This window comes from Protomyctophum parallelum (assembly GCF_964188405.1).
Source record: "Protomyctophum parallelum genome assembly, chromosome: 1".
In the NCBI taxonomy this organism is placed as follows: Eukaryota; Metazoa; Chordata; class Actinopteri; order Myctophiformes; family Myctophidae; genus Protomyctophum; species Protomyctophum parallelum.
The window spans coordinates 79149109-79170788 of record NC_139697.1 but is presented as its reverse complement, the minus strand read 5'-3'; the positions used below and the strand labels follow the sequence as shown (position 1 = coordinate 79170788).

Sequence of the window (21680 nt, the reverse complement as noted above, 5' to 3'; positions counted from 1 at the left end):
TCTAGCTTCTGAAGCTTCAGTGACAGTGCTACTGCTAACACAAAATGGCTGCATTCTTACAGTGGAGAAGATTCGTGTTTTTTGATAAAGAAACGGTGAAGGATCCAGGAGATAATGGGAAAAACTTCGCTCTTCCAGGTGGAATATCGGCTTGTGACTCCGGTCGTGGCCACATTGTTCTTGGGGATATCCTTCACATGACAACAACAACAAGCATACAGACAGTACATATCGGTGGCTGAGTGTGCTGAGCTTGAATGAAAGCAGAATATTATATGGCGCACCCAGCGTACTCAATGATTGCAACGTGTACCTAACAAGCTAAGATAAATCGAGATTGTTAGATCTGCTTCGACAATGACTGAAAGAATGAGAAGTTGTAGCTATAGGACGGTATTCTAATTCTAATGTGATGCATGCTTGACAAAGGTTTCCAACATCATGACACTATAGTAGGTCTGGAAAAAACATGTTAGCTTTGTTGTAGTATAGGCAATCTAGGAAATATATAATATGAAATGTGTTAGTAATAAGTAATAACATATCAAAAGTCCTAAGAAATCCAAGTAGGAGGGAACATATTGAAAAATGCTGAAATAGGTGATGTCACAATTTCCTATTGATGCCAATGTGAAACAGTGATTTAAACCGGTTTTCTTGTCTAATTTTCACACAAAAGGTTCACTGTCCACAATCAAACAAACTGTGTTGGATGCAGTACAGTGCTTCTGCAAAAAAGCCGTAACCCTTCACTGCCATTTCTGTATATTATGCATGTTTATGCACTGTTTCATTTCATTATGTGAAGCACTTTATGCTGAAAGTGAAATGTATAATAATTATAATAATTTATATTATTCTTTTCAAAATGCTTTTATTGGAAGATTTTTCAATGACAAAAATCTCAGGGCAAGCAAATAATGAAGACTAACTGCTGCAACCCTAGCCCTGAAACATGACTGTCATAATCATGACGCAACTGAAGCCAGTTTAATTATTAGACTGTATTGGCAGTGCGGTCATAGTGCCTATATCGAACACACCGAGTGCCACACTCCTCCCGACCGATAGGGGCGCGTAGTTGAAAGCCAATGAAAAAAAAAAAACGCTTGGATAAAAATGCCATTTATTAAATGCGGAATGAGTGCTAATCGCTGTCCCAGTAAATTTCCAACACCCGTGGCCCACGTGGTGAGTACTTTATAATCTAATGTTTATGTACCCGTTTACAATTAAATGTAGTGATCGCGTAAAACAGGCGGAAGTTAAGCCATGACGCTTGTGAAGTACGAGCGTGATGTGAACCATGGCTACTGCAACCCATGCCCCTCCCAGACAAAAGGAAACAAGAATTGATGACTAAAAGTGTGTGGTTGCCTAGAGACGAGACAGCCAATCAGGACGATAGGTTGTCAGTACAGCCAATGAGAAACCTAGGTCTCAACTACAGCAAGTGGGCATGAAAGCACCGCAGAGAGAACATTGACCAGCTGTGCTTACAGCTGGTAATAAAAATAAAACCCTTGAGTTGGTACCTTAGTTATGTCACCAAGAATGGTGATCCCTTATTGGCCGGTGGAGTACACCAACATACACACCCAGCCGATCGCAGTACTTGCACGCTCTGCTTGCGCAAGTAAATATGATTGAAATATCTTGTCTGTGAACTGCTTCTCCCTAATGTACTATTGAGTGTTTATTGCACCAAAGGGAGAAAACATTTGTCATTTGTAACATCCAAACAATAACAATTGTATGCAAATTCATAAATATCTTGCTTTCATCCTGGGACCAACAATATACAGAGTTCACCTTAACCCTCTTTTAATACATATGGAAGGTCAGATCTGGCTCATGACACGCTCTCTACAGTTGTCATCCTTCCAGGCCTACAAGTTGCGGGTAACACACATCTATCAGCTGAAGCAGCACAGCATCCTTGTGTCAGTGGGACAAGATGAACATGGAATAAACCCACTAGTAAGTGTCACAATCGCACTCATTACCTACACAGCTGAAATTAACTCCAAAGATGGCGGAAAGCAGATCAGTCACGTTGTACGCTTGTATAACGTGACTTTTTCTGCCTTTTATTTGATGGTGTATACGGTAGTTAGTTGACAGGAAATGGAGCAAGAGATGGGGAGTGACATGCAGCAAAGGTTGTTGGGATCGGGAGTCAAACCCACGACACGCTGTATTAGCAGCCTAGGTGCCCGAACAACTAGGCCGGCCCGGGCTGGCCTTCTGTTTTTGAAGTGTCGCATGACATGAATTAATCTGATGACATCTCACAGGTCAAAGTATGGAACCTAGACAAGCGAGATAGTGGAAGTCCTCTGTGCACCAGGATATTCCCTGCAATACCTGGCAACAAACCCACTGAGGTGTCGTGCCTCAGCGTACACGAGAACCTTAACTTCATGGCCATTGGTGAGCTCCGAATATGTCTTCTTCAACCTTACTGATTAGCTCTATTGCAGTGATTCTCCCAGTTTGGTATGCATAAGAGAGTGTTCAAATGGATGGACCCATGTCCACTTGGTTTCATTTGTACACTCTCTGAGTTACAGACCTGTACGGGTCCATTTGGTGCCGTATCAGTTATTAAGCTGCCCCCCCCCCCCTGGAACCACCCACTTTGAGAATCACTGCTCTATTGAACCGGCTGCCACAAAATGTTTAACCTAGTTTGTGGATAGATACTGATGACTTTTGTTATTTCTTGGCAGGCTTCACGGATGGCAGTGTGGTGTTGACCAAGGGTGACATCACCAGAGATAGGCACAGTAAAACCCTAACCCTGCATGAAGGCACTTCCCCAGTTACTGGCCTTTCCTTCCGCCAAATGGGCAAGGTCACGCACCTGTTTGTTGCCACTCTGGAGAAAGTCCATGTAAGTCATAATAATTATAACTCTTTGTGCTGGTTCTTTTATATGACTATTTCTGGATATTTTCCTTTGTGTGGTGAAATTAATTGACTGTTTCCAATACCAAATGTATAAAATAAATGAATTAGTATCACATACCTACATATTATTACCTCCTAGCCTTTATTTGCCCTGGGTGAGGGCAAGATACATTATAGAAGGTAAGAAAGCCGTTGATGTCATGACAAGCCATGACACTTTCATGGACGGAAAACCTCGCACCGGAAGTTCCATGACATACATTGCAGTAAATGGAGCCGGTTGGACCAGCTCATGAACAAACATTATTTCGGAACAATTGAGACCTTTGTCATATAATCGGTTCAGGGAAATAAAAGAAGACATATCAGGTTGTTTTCTAATCACTTGCTTTTCGATGTGAAGTACATCATTTTATTTGAGCGGCAGGTATCGTTTCTGTCTCCGAGGTATTACAAGATTTGGCTGCCAGACAGGAAACGACGGACAGTCTTGCGATACTTACATAGTTTTTGCTCTTTAGATACCTCTATAAAATTACAGTGTACACATCGAAAAGCAACACAGCAGACAAATATTTTCCAGAAGCGATTACTTTACAAAGGTCTCAGTAATTCAGAAATAGCGACGAATCGTCCGTTTGGAATTGCATGATGGCGAAAATGACGTCGGTGTCTTTACCTTCTTTTTCATATACTTTGGTGAGGAGAGTCAGCTGATTGGTCAGCTGCAGTTGACGAAATAGTACAGCTGAACCACAAGCTGAACTGGCATTGTGCTCAACCTGCTTAAAAATAATAATTATTATTAAAAATGGAAATATATTGTGTATCCATTTCATACATTTTTAGTAGGGGAACATCACTGGTGTCAATATTACTAATACAGATCTAGCCTGTAATACAACGATGGGTGTCTATCTTGAGATTTCTTCAACTGCCTGTCATCATTCTCTACTCCTGGGCAGTGCTACACCCTGTCCATCAAGGAGTACCCCAGGTTTGACCTGGACGACACACATGGCTGTGCGCTACGTTGCTCCTCCATCACTGACCCCTCCCAGGACTCTCAGTTCATTGTGGCCGGTGATGAATGTGTGTATCTGTACCAGCCTGATGAACGAGGGCCCTGCTTTGCTTTCGATGGACACAAGCTGTTGGCCCATTGGCACCGAGGCTATTTGCTCTTACTCATTCGGGACACAAAGTTACCAAACAAGTAAGGAGAATCTTAACCACTTATTTAATTTAGTCTTTTTCAGAAATAGCCGATCTACAAGCTCACAGTGCGTGGCACTGCAACACGCTGTGAGAGCTGCCATTTCAAAACAACATTAGGAAGATTTGTGATGCATTTGTGACACATTGTGAAGATCTTTGAAAAATGTTGGAAACATTTAGACAATTTCTGCCTATAATGTCATGCTCTAAATAAAAATCGTTAAATAATAGTACGTACTGTATGTATCAGTCCTCTTCTGATATTTTATATAGTAGTAATATACTGATTTTATATCGCACTTAATAAATTACAAAGTACTTTACATAAAACTGAAGATAATCCGTTTTGATTTGAAGATGTGACGCTAATGGCTCTGTTTCTATATCCAGGTCTGGATTTGCCAGCAGGGAGTCCTCGCCATCAGAAAAACAACAACTAACCATCTATGATCTGGACAACAAGTTCATCGCCTACAGTGCCTCTTTTGACGACATCGTGGATGTGCTGGCGGAGTGGGGCTCCTTCTACATTCTGACGAGAGACGGCAAGATGTTTGTTCTCCAGGAAAAGGACACTCAGACCAAGCTAGAGGTGAGTCCCAAAGGTTGGCTAGTGCTACCTGTATAGTCCAATAATTAAATGGCAGAGGTTGGACAAAATTGGATTATTTTGTTTCTCACCTGATTCTGACAGGACAAACAAAGTTGATTCAGACAATATAGAGCTTCACCGAAACTCATGTGGTTTTATTTATTTGAATAAAAATGTTAACTAGGCTGTTTCCTGACATTGAGCTGTTTTATTTTGTCCTTCTAGATGCTATTCAAAAAGAACCTGTTTGTAATGGCCATAAACCTGGCCAAGAGCCAACACTTGGATAGTGATGGTCTGTCAGAAATCTTCAGACAGTATGGCGATCACCTATACCTAAAGGGAGACCACGACGGAGCTATTCAACAGTACATCCGGTAAGATTTCTCCTGGAGAAAAAATAGCCTACTCCTTCCTTCATTTTCATGTAGCTGTAGCTGTTGCTAACCAATTTGCTGAACCAGAAGTGGTTTGCTTAATGCTTGGTGCTGTACTCTTGCAATATCAGAGGGCTAGTGGTGATATTTGTTTATCTTATCATGTATAATAGTTTAAATGCATCAAAGTCACATTAAAGATAATCAGCTGTATTGCAGTCACCTTCTGTTACAGATAATTAACAACATGGTACCACCAGGAGGGATTTCATAATGTTAAAATAAAGATATGCTTTAAGTCAACAACAAGATGAATTGTGGAATAGGAGAAAGCCACAAATTGCAGAAAATGCATAATGTTGTAATTAACACTCGTCTTAATTATAACCATAAGTAAGCTATGACAAATAAGCAACAAGACAGCCTGGGAAAGAAAACACATTGTTATGGTACCAAAATAGCTGTTGCATTTGAAACCATCATTCCCCAGCCTTTGAACAACTGTTGGAGACTAGAACACATTCATTGACTGTTAACAGTTCAAACCTATATACTGTACTTTGTTGACCAGGGGTCCTTAATCTCCACTTATTTCCTTCTACACAAAATCTCTTTGACAAATGATATACATCAGTTGACAAATCAATCTGTTTGATGGTTGCTTTCCTTATCCTCATCATATAGAACAGTTCTACAAGCGCAGTTCTATGAGCTTGTAGATCTGCTATTTTTCAATAGCTAAAGCATAGCATAATGCTAACACCAAAAGGGGTTCCCGCCCAAAATGGGATATGATCGCTAGCGTTCGTTCAAGTGGTTAAGCCTGCCGTCGTCACATGTTATTGCAGCACCATTGGAAAGCTGGAGCCCTCCTACGTGATCCGGAAGTTCCTGGATGCTCAAAGGATCCACAACCTGACCGCCTACCTGCAGGCTTTGCACCGGCAGTCCCTGGCCAACGCAGACCATACCACCCTGCTGCTCAACTGCTACACCAAGCTGAAGGACAGCTCCAAGCTGGAGGAGTTCATCAAGGTGAGGGTGACCTCTGCGAGTGAGCATTTACTGTTGGACAAACAGTACTGTGCCTAATCTCATACTGATTCCAGTGGATAGAAATAAGTTTTACTTTGAGTAATTATCCATATGAACCCTAGCACCCCTATTTTTTTTTTATATAAAATAATGTTGTTGTAGAAAAGGAGGAAATTACAGCTAAAATAAAGCTAATGGTCAGTTGGTGGTGTTTGTGAGGTATTATGATGATGATACCAGCAATAATGGTCAGTTGGTGTATGTGAGGTATTATGATGAGGGCATGAGGCAAAGGGGGAGTTTATTTAGTATTCATTTAGTTTTTGAGTGGTGCAACTACTCCTATAGACCGCTATGTGTATGTGTCCGATTTGTACAAGCTTGCCTTGGTGTGACTGTACTAAACACTAACAGTAAAATTTAAGTTACAGGTAGTTAGTTTATGATGAGGGTGAGTGCTTGGTTCATTTTACACTGTTCACTCATTGGTCACTTTCCCTTCTGTTTTCAACAGAGCAGTGAGTCTGAGGTCCACTTTGATGTGGAGATCGCCATCAAGGTTCTGCGGCAGGCTGGGTACCACAGCCATGCCGTTTTCCTGGCTGAGAAACACATGCACCATGAGTGGTACCTGAAGATCCAACTTGAAGACCTGAAGGTGAAAAACATAGCTTTCTGTATTAATATTAGCTGTTGGGGCAACAGTAAGAAGTGCTCTATACGAGTTAATCTACCTATGTATCTTGTTAGAAAGATACCTATCTATCTTGTTAGATAGATAGGTAGATGAACTAGCTGCTTTTAAAGACGTGTTGTTTCTTTTGCACGTTCATGGCCTCTGTGATGATTGGATATTGATCCACTGCCTGTAAAAGTGTGTATTGGTTGTACCAACTTCCATTTATTTTCTAATGGGTAAGAGTGGCATGCATGGCACTATAATGTATATTTACTTACAGTAACTATTTCACCTGAACAATATTCAATGTCGAAAATGTGAAAAGTTGTGTGTGTTATTATTGGTAGTAGTACTGTAATTCAATTCCAATTAGGTTAATTTCAGCCTAGTTAGAATTGTATTATCCAAGACGAGGTGTGACTGGACAGATGGTGTGGTTAACTCATTTTGGGCGGGAACCCCCTTTGGTGTTAGCTATTGAAAAATAGCAGATCTACAAGCTACACGAGTGGCGCGCTACGAGCTTGTAGGTCTGCTATTTTTGAAAAATTGAAGAGCGACTGACATAGAAACATAGCTTTTTCAGAAAACTGTCGGGATGTAGAAGACATTTTTAGAATCTGATCTCAGGTCTGCCTCTCCGTGTGACAGAACTACCAAGAGGCGCTCCGCTACATCGGACGGCTGCCCTTTGAGCAGGCCGAGAGCAACATGAAGCGCTACGGCAAGACCCTAATGCACCACGTCCCCGACGGCACCACGCTGCTGCTGAAGGGCCTGTGCACTGATTACCAGCCCAACGCAGACGCCACGGACAGAGACAGCTTGGACAAGGGTCCTACAAATAAGGTCAGCCTGTCTGACATGCAGTAGTGCGTCATGTTAAACCGCTAACCAAGTTCTTAATGTGTCATACTCGATCATAGGACCACAATGGAAACAAGCCCTCAGGGCTTTTTGTGTAAGTAAGTAAGTAACTGTGTTTTCCTTTTAGCATTGTTGATTAACTGTACCTTTTTTCTAACCGTTTAAAAGATGCATACTAGACATACGTTTTCAACTAAATTCTGTTCGTTTTTCTTTAGCGTTTCTTTAACTTTCTTTAAGTTATTTGAAGAAAAACAAACAAACAGTGCTTTTTATCATTGCACAAAAAAAAAACAAGAACAGGAGCTAACATGAAGTGGTGCTGGGTCCAGTTGTAGTTACCGTTTTTTCGTCTTTTCCGTCTTTAGATTGTAGATGTAGTGTAGTTACTTGCGCAAGCAGAGCGCGCAAGTAATGTTTTCGCCCGGTCTCTTCCGCCGTGACAGCTGTCCCGCCATTCGATGTTTATGCAGAAAAACATCAAATCTGTGCCTGTTTTGCTGGGACCAAATGACCAAAATGACCATATTTCTTACGTCATCATTTAGAGCTAGTCATACGTATACTATATACATAATCAGTAAAAATAAAATAGCAAATTGTGCCTGATCTGCTGGGACCAGAGTACATGGTGTGTATATGTATGACTAGCTCTTAATGATGACGTAAGAAATATGGTAATTTGTGGTCGTTTGGTCCCAGCAAACCAGGCACAGATTTGCTGTTTTCTTGCATAAACATCAAATGGCGGGACAGCTGTCACAGTTTTTGGCGCAAAGTAACCACAGTATACCGCTAATCAACTTACAACTACACACTCTATATAGTATATATGTATACGTATATAGTATATGCCTATATACTATATATATTTCTTACGTCATCATTTACAGCTAGTCATACGTATACTATATACATAATCAGTAAAAATAAAATAGCAAATTGTGCCTGATCTGCTGGGACCAGAGTATGTGGTGTGTATATGTATGACTAGCTCTTAATGATGACGTAAGAAATATGGTCATTTGTGGTCGTTTGGTCCCAGCAAACCAGGCACAGATTTGCTGTTTTCTTGCATAAACATCAAATGGCGGGACAGCTGTCACGGTTTTTGGCGCAAAGTAACCACAGTATACCGCTAATCAACTTACAACTACACACTCTATATAGTATATATGTATACGTATATAGTATATGCCTATATACTCTATATACTATATATAGTATATGCCTATATAGTATATGCCTGCTTTGCTGGGACCAAACGACCACAAATGACCATATCTCTTACGTCATCATTTAGAGCTAGTCATACTGTGGCGACTGGTACACACACCCAGGAGACAGAAAGACGTTTGCCTATTCCAAGGCGTTTAATCACAAAAGTCAGTTTAACAAAACAGTCTTTATCACTCAGATTCAAGTACTGTCAGTGCAGAGCAGGGCATATACAGGTATTGTCAGTTCCTCCTTCTCTCCGCACGATGGTGCTATACTGCCGTTGTCTCGGGACCGAGTCTCTGGACATCAACGGCGTGATCTAAACACTGTTCGTCTTCAGCCCTGCGGCACTCAATATACATGGGGAGTATCGCTACTCAGCTGGGGACGAGCACCCTTACTCTGTTTCCCTCTCTGTGTACTAGGGTCGGAACCGGGTTCCTCCTTTTCCATCCCACGAGTCGTAACTGTATTTATTATTCTCCTCCTCTTCCTCCTCTTCACCAGTCTGTCAGTTGACAGTCTGTCAAGCTCGCGCTTAGCGCGAGCGTCGTAGAAGCCTGGTAGGGCAGAGGATAAGACACCATAAATATATTGCTGTTCATATTAGTCACATAGAATGGGATCATGAACTGTGGCTCTCGACTTACCGCCCAACTCGCTCGACAGCGTGTTGCCTCACCCCTGGAGCCTGGATCTCTACTGAGGCAGACCGGCAGAGAGAACTGCCTTTTGAATCCTAGCGCGTCTGACTGAAAACAGCTGACGCGCATTCCAGCTGATCTAAGAGGTGACGTGGGACGTACGTACCCTCTAGTACCCGCCCTAGAGGTTGGTGCGCTCCTCTTCTCTCTCTCTGCCGGCCTCCAGGGGTGTGCTTACCTGCTGTTGGGCGGTGTTCTGCCATCGAGATGCCACATATCCCCCCCTTTAAGTGTTTGCCTGGTGTGGGTTCCCCTCCCCCGTCCTCGTCATACCGTCTAGACAGGGCGTCGGCGTGGGGGATGCTCCGCCCTGGTTTATGTTCCACCTTGAACTTGTAGTCTTGTAACTCGAGGAACCAACGCGTCACGCGAGCGTTAGTGTCTTTGTTCGTGGACATCCATCTGAGGGGGGCGTGGTCGGTGTAGAGTGTGAAGACCCTTCCCCAAAGATAATATCTTAAATGATGCACGGCCCACTTTACCGCTAGGCACTCCTTCTCAACGGTTGCGTAATTTCTCTCGTGTGGTAAGAGCTTACGGCTGATAAATGTGATCGGGTGTTCCTCGCCGTCAAAGTCCTGTGAGAGGACGGCCCCGAGTCCTGTCCCCGACGTGTCCGTGTGTAGGAGGAAGGGCTTCGTGAAGTCTGGCGCCTTCAAGACTGGCTCCGCACACAGGGCGGCTTTGAGCCGTTGAAATGCCTCCTCCGCCTCGGGCGTCCACTTCACATTGTGAGGAAGGCTTTTCCGTGTCAGGTCATGGAGTGGTCCTGCAACAGTGGCAAAGTTATCAATAAACTTCTGGTAGTAAGACATCAAACCAAGAAACGACTTCACCTGTTTCTTGTTGGTGGGGCGGGGCCAGTCACATATCCTCTCCACTTTCTTGTGTTGTGGCTTAATGTACCCGCGCCCGATGGTGTGGCCGAGATAGTCAGTCTCGGTCAATCCGATCTGGCATTTCTTCGCGTTTGCGGTGAGCGCCGCTTTACGCAGGGCACCTAGGACCGCCTCCAGATGCTCGAGGTGTTGGCACCAGGTCTCGCTGTGGATGATGATGTCATCCAAGTAGGCGGCGCTATACTCGCGGTGGGGTCTCAGCACCCTGTCCATGAGCCGCTGGAAGGTGGCTGGGGCTCCATGGACACCAAAGGGAAGCACGGTGTATTGAAACAAGCCGTCCGGCGTGGAGAAGGCGGTCTTCGCTTTGGCGCGGTCGGTGAGGCTCACTTGCCAGTATCCCTTGGTCAGATCCAGCGTTGAGACGAAGCGGGCCGGGCCCAGCCGTTCCACCAATTCGTCGGCCCGCGGCATGGGATAGGTATCGAAGAGGGAGACGTCATTTAGCTTCCTAAAGTCATTGCAGAACCGGAGCGATCCGTCCGGTTTGGGCACTATGACAATGGGGCTAGACCATGGGCTATGGGACTCTTCGATCACCCCGAGAGTCAACATTTTCTTCACCTCGTCCCTAATCGCCAGCCGGCGGGCCTCTGGTATGCGATACGGTCGCTGTCGGATCACTTTCCCCGGCTCGGTGATAATGTCATGTCGAATCACACTCGTGCGCCCGGGGATCTCCGAGAAACGATCTCGATAGCGAGCCAGGAGCTCCTTCACATCCTGGACCTGGTTGGGGGACAAATCCGCTCCGATCGGTACCTCCGACACATTCTGAGGGGAGATAGTAGTTAGTAGAGCAGAGAGGGGGCCAGCTTCGGGCTGGTGCCACCGCTTTAACAGGTTCACATGGTAAATAACCTCGCCCTTGCGGCGTCCGGGTCGCCGCACCTTGTAGTTGACCGGGCCAGCCTTTTCCACAATTTCATATGGCCCTTGCCATTTGGCTAGAAATTTACATTCCACGGTGGGGATTAGAACCAGCACTTTGTCACCCACCTGGAATTCTCTTGGCGTGGCTCGTCGATTGTAGACTCTGCTCTGCTCCTGTTGTGCCTTTTCCATATGCGCTCGTACAAGAGGCCATATCTTCCTGGCGCGCGCTTGCATCTGTTCCACATGGTCTATTACGCTCCGATGTGGCGAAGGCTGGCTCTCCCAGGCCTCTCGGGCCAGGTCCAACAGGCCGCGCGGCTGCCTCCCATATAGCAGCTCGAAGGGGGAGAAACCTGTGGAGGCCTGGGGAACTTCGCGGATAGCGAACATTACATAGGGAATCAAACGGTCCCAATCCTTGCCGTCAACATCCGGCAGCTTTTTCAACATCTTTTTGAGCGTCTGGTTGAACCGCTCGACGAGCCCATCCGTTTCAGGATGATATACGGAGGTTTTAATTCTCTTTATATTTAGCCACTTATACAGGAGCGTTATTACTTGTGCCATAAAGCAAGTGCCCTGGTCAGAAATCGCCGCATCTGGGATTCCCACCCGGCTAACCAGCATGAGAAGCTCGTGAGCTACTGCTTTAGCTGTCGCCGCGCGCAGTGGTATCACCTCCGGGTACCGGGTGGCATAATCTACAATTACGAGAATATATCTGTGTCCTCGATTGGTTTTGGGCAAAGGCCCCACCACATCCATGGCGATGCGTGAGAAGGGAATGTCAATGATCGGCAGTGGGATGAGTGGGTTGCGTTGGAACGGGCGGGGCGCGGCTAGCTGGCACTCCGGGCAGCTTCTACAAAAATCTTCTATCGCTTTCTTTGCCCCCGGCCAATAGAATCGTGCAATCACTCGCTCGTATGTTTTCTGGACCCCTAAGTGGGCTCCCAACTGGTGGGTGTGGGCCAGGAATAGGACGCGGCTCACATACTGTTTAGGCACAAGCAGCTGCTCTACAATCTCCCCACCACGGCTTTTGGTTCCCCGATACAACAGTCCTCGTTTTACACAAAAGTAAGGAGAGCTCAGCTCACTCACCCCATCCTCGAGCCGACCATCGACAGCTGTCACTTGTCCCCGGGCGCCGCGGAGGTTTGGATCCTCCCACTGGAGGGTGGCAAACTCGCCACGGGTCGCCGCCTCTCGGGGCTCGGCGTCCGGGAACTCGGCGAAGGGGTCCGGGCTCTCCGATGTGGCGGATCCGCCCGGTACTTCTGCCTCCTCTGCGAGGCTGTCAGGTTGGCTTGACCCAGAGGAGTGGAGAGGTGCTCGATCGCTCTCTCTGGCCGAGCCATCGCTGTGGTTCTCTCTCTCTCTCCCTCTGCCACGAAACGCCGGGTAGGAGGGCCGTGCTGCGGTGGTTGGGCGGCGGCGGCGGCGGCGGGTTCGAGGCTGGCGGCGGGGACGCGCTGCTTGCTGTCCGGGCTTCCAGTAGCGCTCGAAGAGGGCGCAGTCATAGCCGAGCAGGAGCGGTACCGGTAGGTCGGGGACAACGCCGGCGGCCACCACTGTATCACCGCGGGGCGTCTGGACTCGTACTGTGGCCGTAGGGTAGTGGCGGACGTCCCCATGGACACAGGTGACCGGGACGGTGTCAGATGAGAGGGGTCCTGCCAGATCGGCGCGCACGAGCGTGACCGCGCTGCCTGAGTCCAATATGGCCTGGGCATCTGTGCCGTCGATCTTCACGGGTATGGAGAACTGTTGTCCCGGTTCGCTCTGAGTGTGCAGAGCGGTACGGGGGGCCTCTGACGTCACGCTGGCCATGGAAACGTCCCGGTCTCTCTCTGGACAGGCCCAAGCGATATGGTCCAATTTTCCGCACACATAACACTTGCGGGGTTTCTCTCCGCCCCGGGAAGACCGCTCCGAGCCCCCGTCTCGGCGCTCGTTCTGCGGCGGCTGCTGTCCTCGGTTCGAGCGCCGGTCACGGCCAGAGCGGTTGGACCGCTCTTCAGTGGGGCGCTCTTCAGCGGCCGGTTTGCTGGGGGTCTCCCCGCGGGTCGACTTCATCAGGTCGCAGGTGACCTGCCAGTTATCAATCAAATCGATGAGTCTGTCAACGGTGCCGGGGCTCACTTGGGAGGCGTACCTTCGGGCTTCGGGTGGCAGCGCACGGACACACTTGTCCATGACCACCCTCTCCACGGCGGGCACGTCTCCGTCGCCGAGGAGCCAGCTGGTCGTGAGGCGCATCAGTGAAGTGACCTGGGCACGGGCGGGCTGGCTGGCAACGAAGGACCAATTGTGAAATTTTTGGGCACGCGCCGGCAGGCTGTTGCCCTGGCTGGCGAGTATGGCGGCTTTTAGTCTCTGGTAGTCACGGGATTCGGCGATGGAGAGGTTGCTGCACACTTGTTGGGGTTCACCTGTTAAGTAGCCGGACAGTATGGTACCCCAGTCTAGGACCGGCCATCTCTCTCGGGCGGCGATCCGCTCAAACAGCTCGAGATAGGACACGATATTGTCGTGGGGTGTCAGCTTGGTGAGTACATCGCCCGGTGGTCGAGAGGCTAGATGGTCACGTCGTAGGCTCCGTGCCATCTCTTGCACCGCCAACTGTAGCTCGGCCTGATTTTGGATCAGCGCGGCGATGGCGTTATTCTGCTCCATAATGCGTGGGTTTTATTTAGCGTGGACCAGTCGTTGCCCGCATTCTCCACCAAATGTGGCGACTGGTACACACACCCAGGAGACAGAAAGACGTTTGCCTATTCCAAGGCGTTTAATCACAAAAGTCAGTTTAACAAAACAGTCTTTATCACTCAGATTCAAGTACTGTCAGTGCAGAGCAGGGCATATACAGGTATTGTCAGTTCCTCCTTCTCTCCGCACGATGGTGCTATACTGCCGTTGTCTCGGGACCGAGTCTCTGGACATCAACGGCGTGATCTAAACACTGTTCGTCTTCAGCCCTGCGGCACTCAATATACATGGGGAGTATCGCTACTCAGCTGGGGACGAGCACCCTTACTCTGTTTCCCTCTCTGTGTACTAGGGTCGGAACCGGGTTCCTCCTTTTCCATCCCACGAGTCGTAACTGTATTTATTATTCTCCTCCTCTTCACCAGTCTGTCAGTTGACAGTCTGTCAAGCTCGCGCTTAGCGCGAGCGTCGTAGAAGCCTGGTAGGGCAGAGGATAAGACACCATAAATATATTGCTGTTCATATTAGTCACATAGAATGGGATCATGAACTGTGGCTCTCGACTTACCGCCCAACTCGCTCGACAGCGTGTTGCCTCACCCCTGGAGCCTGGATCTCTACTGAGGCAGACCGGCAGAGAGAACTGCCTTTTGAATCCTAGCGCGTCTGACTGAAAACAGCTGACGCGCATTCCAGCTGATCTAAGAGGTGACGTGGGACGTACGTACCCTCTAGTACCCGCCCTAGAGGTTGGTGCGCTCCTCTTCTCTCTCTCTGCCGGCCTCCAGGGGTGTGCTTACCTGCTGTTGGGCGGTGTTCTGCCATCGAGATGCCACAATACATATACTATATACATAATCAGTAAAAATAAAATAGCAAGTTGTGCCTGATCTGCTGGGACCAGAGTACGTGGTGTGTATATGTATGACTAGCTCTTCACCCAAACTTATATAGATAGAAACTTGAATCATACTTAATAATACTAGGTGTTTATATGCATAAAGTAGGTAGGTAGCAAATAGTTACATCTAAAAATTATACATTTCAAACGTTCCTTCACAGAGATACTGAGATTTGACAGTTTACAGCGGTCGAAAGGACTTGCGCGCTCTGCTTGCGCACTAGTTGGCCATTTATGGCCTACTAGTGTGCAACAAGCAAGTATGCACTCGACAGAGTGCAGTTCTAGTTTTCATTAATTTCACCTGTTTTACGCCAAAATGAGGGCGAGCGCTTGGACCTCATTTCTCCATGGCCCTGTGGTTTTCTCCATTATGCTGCTATTCCTTCTTCTATAAATGCTAACAAACAAATATAACAATCTGCAAATAAACAGTGCTGGTAGGACAGGGGGTAGGACTGACTAATCCTACCCCCAACGTCCTGTTGGGTACAGGACATGTGGGTTAAGTCCCATACATCAAATGTTTACATGTGCTTCTCAACAAAAAAACATTTAGCCTGAGCACTTGTTTTGGTTCATTCAATATCCAGCGTATGTGCAAGGTTTTACAACATGACTTTCTAAATCACTTAGAAACGAATTAAGGCAGGCATGCCTTGTGTCGTGAGGCGTGCTTTAGTCCCAGAGGGGGTGCCCACCCTGAGCAACCGGGTGCTGGTTTTCTTTGGGATTGGCATACATACACGCTATCAAAATATTCAGCAACAAGAACTCTGCGGAACTATGGAATGTTACTCCAGTACTGTAGAAATCCAGTTGATGGGGTTGAAAAGACCCTGTTGTAAGTTACAGCAAGTGATGGAATCTGTTTGACTACAAATATGTCTTACCTATCTACTTTAGTTTATCACCCCCTTTCGTATACTTGTCGTGAGTTTGGTTTTTTGGTTTATGACGGTAATGCTGATAACCATTGTTCAAATGCATAACTCATGTCTAAATATCAATATATCTTCTGGTCCCAGGCCAACTCTGAAGAGTTCATCCCGATATTTGCCAATAACCCACGTGAGCTGAAGGCCTTCCTGGAGCACATGATCGAGGTAGAGCCCTTCTCTCCTCAGGGTGTCTACGACACACTGCTGGAGCTTCGTCTGCAGGACTGGGCACACGAACAGAACCCTGAGGTGAATGCAAAACACACGCTACTTTGTTGTCACTTGTTTTTGTTTTTCCTTGGTTTATAACACGGTTAAGTTTTACCTGACGTGAAAGAGCATCTTGTATTTGTTTGTCTTGCAGAGAAAGAAGGTCCTCCAGGGGGCAGCACTGTCACTACTGAGGAGTGATAATACTGTCTTTGATAAGGCTCTTGTCCTCTGTCAGATGCATAACTTCAAAGAAGGGGTCCTCTACCTGTATGAGAAAGGCAAACTGTAAGTGTGCCTTTAACTTGTCTTAGCTCAGACCAAACACCGGTAACACTGGTAATGTTTGGTTTACTGCATTACTTTGAACGTTGAATCTGTCAAAGTGTCAAACCCTAAAGCCCACTCCACACCAATGATTCGCCATGCAACTACTTGCAACCATTATCCCCAATGGCAGTTGCAATGGCAGTTGGTGAGGTTCACCTCAAAACTGTTATTGCTAGGAGTTGTGATTAGTCGCATTGGTGCGGTTTAGCCTTTAAACACTGCCATCATAATTTGAGTAAAATGCTAACATCTCATCCATTTAAATCTGAACAGATACCAGCAGATTATGCACTACCATATGCAGAACGAGGAGTATGGCAAGGTGGTGGAGGCCTGCAAGCGCTATGGAGACCAGGAGGTGTGCCTGTGGGAGCAGGCGCTGGGTTACTTTGCCAGGAAAGAAGAAGACTGCAAGGCCTATATCAGTGAAGTCTTGCATCACATAGACCAAAACAACTTGATGCCCCCTCTACTTGGTGAGTTGAAACTGCTTTTTAATGCAGTGTGAACAAAACAATCAATTTACAATAAGATTCTAATTTCCAGAATAGCTTAAACAGAGCCGTACAAATGGCATTTAACTTCAGTTTGTTAAATGGGCGTTATCCAATTTGACCATCTATCTATAAATGCACCATGTCTCTGCACGTCTGTCTGTACGTACGTACAACCGTTCACTCCACCGACTTCAAAATCAACACACACGTTCCACACCCCCACAGGGTGTTCCACACACCCACGGTTGTACAGAACTACCACAAAAGGCCTCTCCCCATCGTTCCGCTATAGTGTTATGAATTAGTTAACGGATTTAAATTGTCCCTTGACAATAAGAGCACTGTGAAAGTATGGAATGTTATATTAACTTCTAGCTATAATTTCACAGTTGAATATAATGAAGTCAATTGGGCTTTTTAGGAAACTGATCTAAGCTATGAGCCACAATCTGTAGTGAAAATCTTCCTTGTAGTCATTTACATTGTCAAAATATTCTTCAGACACATGGTACAGGTAAACTGTCCATTTTGACCATTGCATTCGGTAAACAATGATGTTGCTTAGTGTAGCTTGTGTATGTGTTTGCTGTCACAGTGGTGCAAACGCTGGCACACAACTCCACGGCCACGCTGTCCGTCATCAAGGACTACCTCATCAACAAGCTAGAGAGGGAGAGCACGCAGATCGAAGATGATGAGCGCAAGATCAGCCAGTACCGCGAGGAGACGGCCCACCTCCGCTCGGAGATCCTGGAGCTCCGGAGCAGGTTGGTTGTTTTCAGGGTCCTTTAGAACTTTGTCTCGATATGAGCTTTTCAAGTGGGCCCTGATCCGGAAAAGGTTGGGAACCACTGCCCTAGCTCATGGTATTGTCGGATCACAGAAACGGCGTTTTGTTCTACGTTGATTTTCTACCCCGGTCTTTCCCATGCAGCGCGAAGATTTTTCAGAAGACGAAGTGTAACATGTGCAACAGCCCTCTGGAGCTGCCCTCGGTTCATTTCCTGTGCAGTCACTCCTTCCATCAGCACTGCTTTGAAAGCTACGCTGAGAGCGAGGCAGAGTGTCCCACCTGCACGCCAGAGAACCGCAAGGTTATGGACATGCTGCGGGCCCAGGACCAGAAACGAGACCTGCATGACCATTTCACCAGACAGGTGACTCAGTTATCCTCAAACGTCAGGAAACGTAAACAACATAGTTACCCGTTCGCACTATAAATGTATTAAAAGAGTGTGACGAATCACTAGCAATCTGAAAATGCGCCATGGATATTTCATACAGGTTTTTATTATAAAATGTTATTCGCAGAGAAAAATCAACCTTAGTTCTAAAAGATATATATATATAAGTAATATTTGTGATCTGTGCAGATGTACTCTAATCAATGTGAATTAATCAGAAATAAATGCTCCTCGTGTAAGTAAACCTGGATGTGTGAAGGGCCTTTGTATGTGAGCGCGGTCCTGTAAGTTTGTTGTGCGCATGCTCGTTTCGTGCACACGCCTGCAACTCACCAGACCTGGACACTGTTTAGCTTTTTTTTCACGCTTGCGTTGTTGCGCCCCTCTTGAGCAGACCTGGAGGGGACCTGTCGTTGATCCAGGCAACAACGCCGTGTTCCTCGCTTCCCGGTTGAAAGGCCCTTTAGGCATCCCTATTTTGGGGCGTGTATAGGTACAAACGATTATTAGTGTGGTTGCAACCAGACTATTGTAATTGTAACACTTTCTTTATTATTATTATTTTTCCTCTAGAGTAACCTTTTTTTTTTAAACACTACTCCTCCCACAGTTTTGACTGTATGCACTTGATCCATATGTCAAATCGGGAATCGTGTGCTTGCTCATTGCTAAGATAAATGTTGTATAGTTTAATTGATTCATTTCGAATTTTCTCCAAAACACACTTTTTGCTCCTCCTCTTACAGATTTGGTCAAAATCTCACAGAAATCGGTACACATGATCTCTGGACCTATCCGATTAAAACAGCACAGGCATTTTGATAGTGTGTATCATTAGGCCGTAATCTGCTTCCGAAGTTAGTGGGAGGGGCCTATTTCACACAAAAGCAATTGGGGGGGATAAATCCCCTCCAAATTACTTACACATGATCACAGGGGTGACGTGACATTGTAATTGGCTAGCACAATTTGTGGGAGGGGCCTATGTAAGCGACTGCGGCAACCACACTTATTTTATTTATTGTAGAAATAGTGGAAAATAGCAGGTCTAAAAGTTCACAGTGTTGTGATGACCAGACCTTCAGTGGTTAAGTTTGCTGCAGCATATACATGTAGTAGGTAGCAGATTAAAACATCACAATGATTCATTTTTTATCTGTAATATGTCTCTTTTTTTTCAGCTGCGTTGCTCCAATGATGGTTTCTCGGTTGTGGCTGACTATTTTGGTAGAGGGGTGTTTAACAAACTGACTCTGGTCACCGACCCTCCTGGAAGCAAGAATGTGGGGAATCTAGAGGTAGATCTCCAGAGGGACCTTCTCATCCAGACCAAAAGGAACAGCTAAAACACTCACAACACACACAACAATGTCACAAACACACACACAGAAATAGAATCGTACCATGTCTCAGAGGCTGTTCTGACGACAAGCTTTGTTGCACAGGATTTCACTTTATTTTATTAGAGGATAAACATATGCCTGCCTGCTGCAGTAACTATGATGAAATGTGTTTGCATAGTTCCTGCTTGGGGACTCATAATGTATTTAAGATTGAAACATGTTTTACTGTGTCTATAAACTGCTATGAACAATGCCTTAAACGTTTTGGTTATGAGTGCTTGATTTCTTGTGCATTCTGTATTGTAAAGAAATACTGCAGTCGAACAAATTCAAATATTGTCATTTAGTGTCTGTTATGCTTGCAGAATAAAATTGTAAAGGACTGAGTCGAGACAACCCTTTCAATTGGAATATATTCCCTTTAGCCTTGTTTCCAGACTATGTATTCTATGGCTGCAACTTATTTTCTTAATCAATTACTCTTTATTATTTCTTCAATAATTGATTCATTTAAAGTAGACTTAAGTATTGTATGATTTAATAATTGATACATTTAAAAGAGTATTGTATGATAATTAGGGTTGTCCCGATCAGGTTTTTTGCTCCCGATCCGATTTGATTTTGAGTATATGCCGATAATTAGATAGGGAGGGGGGTGAAGTTATGACAGGCATAAATATAATGATTTGCATTTTATAGTGCTTTTCCAAGTGCTTTACAATGGTTCATTCATTCATACATTGGGAGATGAAGCGGCGAACAGTCGACGCCAGCGTCCTCACTTCCCACATTCACACACCAATGGTGGCAAGCTCACACCGACCAACTCATTAGGCATTGTAGGGTTCAGTGTCTTGCCCAAGGACACTTCGACATGTGGACAGGAGGTGCCAGGATTCGAACCGCCGACCCAGGGATCATTGAACGACCTGCTCTACCTCCTGAGCCACAGCCGCCCCAGTCAAAAAACCTCTGTTTTAAATAGACACTAGTGCTTTCTAGTTTAGACTGTACATTTTCTGCAATGCAGCCGGGATAATGTCCCAGGAAAATGCAGATTAGACTTTGTAGATGTTGACTATAAATGCTCTTTTGTGAAAATCTAGGAATTCAATCGTATAGATACAGTCTAGTGAATTTACAGTACCACCAATCTAGGTATGGATGCAGGGCACAGTGAAAGCAGTGTTTATGTGATGGGAGCTGTGATCCTGTGCTGCATTCTAGTGGAGTACAAAGGTCATTGCAATTTTACTGCATCATATGAATCCAACAGAATGCTTGCCTCGTTCCCTTTAGGTTCTGAAGCTATGGACAAATATATCAAATAGTTTTATATATTGCCTGCATGAAGAGGGGAAACACAGGCGTACTAGGTGTACTGGCAGGCGGTGGTGGCTCAGGGGTAGAGTGACTGGATTGCAACCGCAAGGTTCCCAGTTCAAACCCCGGGCTCCCCCAGAGTCAGTGTTGAAGCGGCCTTGAGCAAGACTCTGAACCTCTAATTGCTCCGGATGTGCAGGTTGGTGCCTTGCATGGTTTCCTCCAGCGTTGGTGTGTGAATGTAATGCACAATCTCTGTAAAGTGCCCTGGATAAAGGACCTATATAAATGCACAATTTTACTGCATACGGACAACAGAAATGATACAAATCAAAATTGTCAATCCTCATAAGTAACCGCTGCCAACACCAGAGGATGCTGTGGTTCAGAGAAGATGATGCAGCTGTGATGAGAGTAGTTGTATATGATCTCAGTCAATCCAGGCATTAAAATAGAAGAAATAGATTTACAAGATCAAGTAAGCTTGTAGATCCGCTAATTTCGATTAGCCCAAATATAATGTAAGGCTTGTGTAGTTATAATAAACGATGAATGAAAGGATAAACGATGAATAAAAATGAATGATGAATGAAAGGATAAACGTAAAACCAATGTATATAGGAAGCATGTTGATTGCATGTGTCTTACAGTTAGATGATGGATAACGGTACAGTGGGCACCTGATTTTTTTGATAAATGAGTGGCCAAATACACTATATATGTTTTACGGCCCTATATTTCTACAAAATACAAAACCTGTGATGTGCAGTCATTTCGGGGATAAACAAGGAATTGAAGGGTCAATAAAGTTGTTTTAAAGACGTACTGGGCATGTTCAAATCATATACTTTACATTTA

The 21680-nt window shown here is 45.6% G+C and overlaps 1 protein-coding gene across 1 annotated transcript; it reads left to right on the top strand.

Moving 5' to 3' along the window:
- The first annotated feature begins 31 nt into the window (after positions 1-31).
- On the top strand, positions 32-19883 carry vps11 (VPS11 core subunit of CORVET and HOPS complexes). Its single transcript, XM_083769044.1, has 16 exons — positions 32-190; positions 1836-1980; positions 2298-2433; positions 2733-2896; positions 3879-4129; positions 4522-4723; positions 4949-5100; positions 5949-6135; positions 6650-6793; positions 7466-7663; positions 16023-16184; positions 16300-16433; positions 16749-16951; positions 17568-17739; positions 17907-18129; positions 19338-19883. Exons 1-16 carry the CDS (start codon positions 45-47, stop codon positions 19500-19502), a joined length of 2784 nt encoding a protein of 927 aa, XP_083625170.1. The 5' UTR covers positions 32-44; the 3' UTR covers positions 19503-19883.
- The last annotated feature ends 1797 nt before the right edge of the window (positions 19884-21680 follow it).

Coding starts and splice junctions, on each gene's coding strand:
- vps11 (XM_083769044.1), top strand. CDS start 45: ATGGCTGCATTCTTACAGTGGAGAAGATTCGTGTTTTTTGATAAAGAA. Junction 191..1,835: donor CACATTGTTCTTGGGGATAT/CCTTCACATGAC, acceptor TTTAATACATAT/GGAAGGTCAGATCTGGCTCA. Junction 2,897..3,878: donor CCACTCTGGAGAAAGTCCAT/GTAAGTCATAAT, acceptor ACTCCTGGGCAG/TGCTACACCCTGTCCATCAA.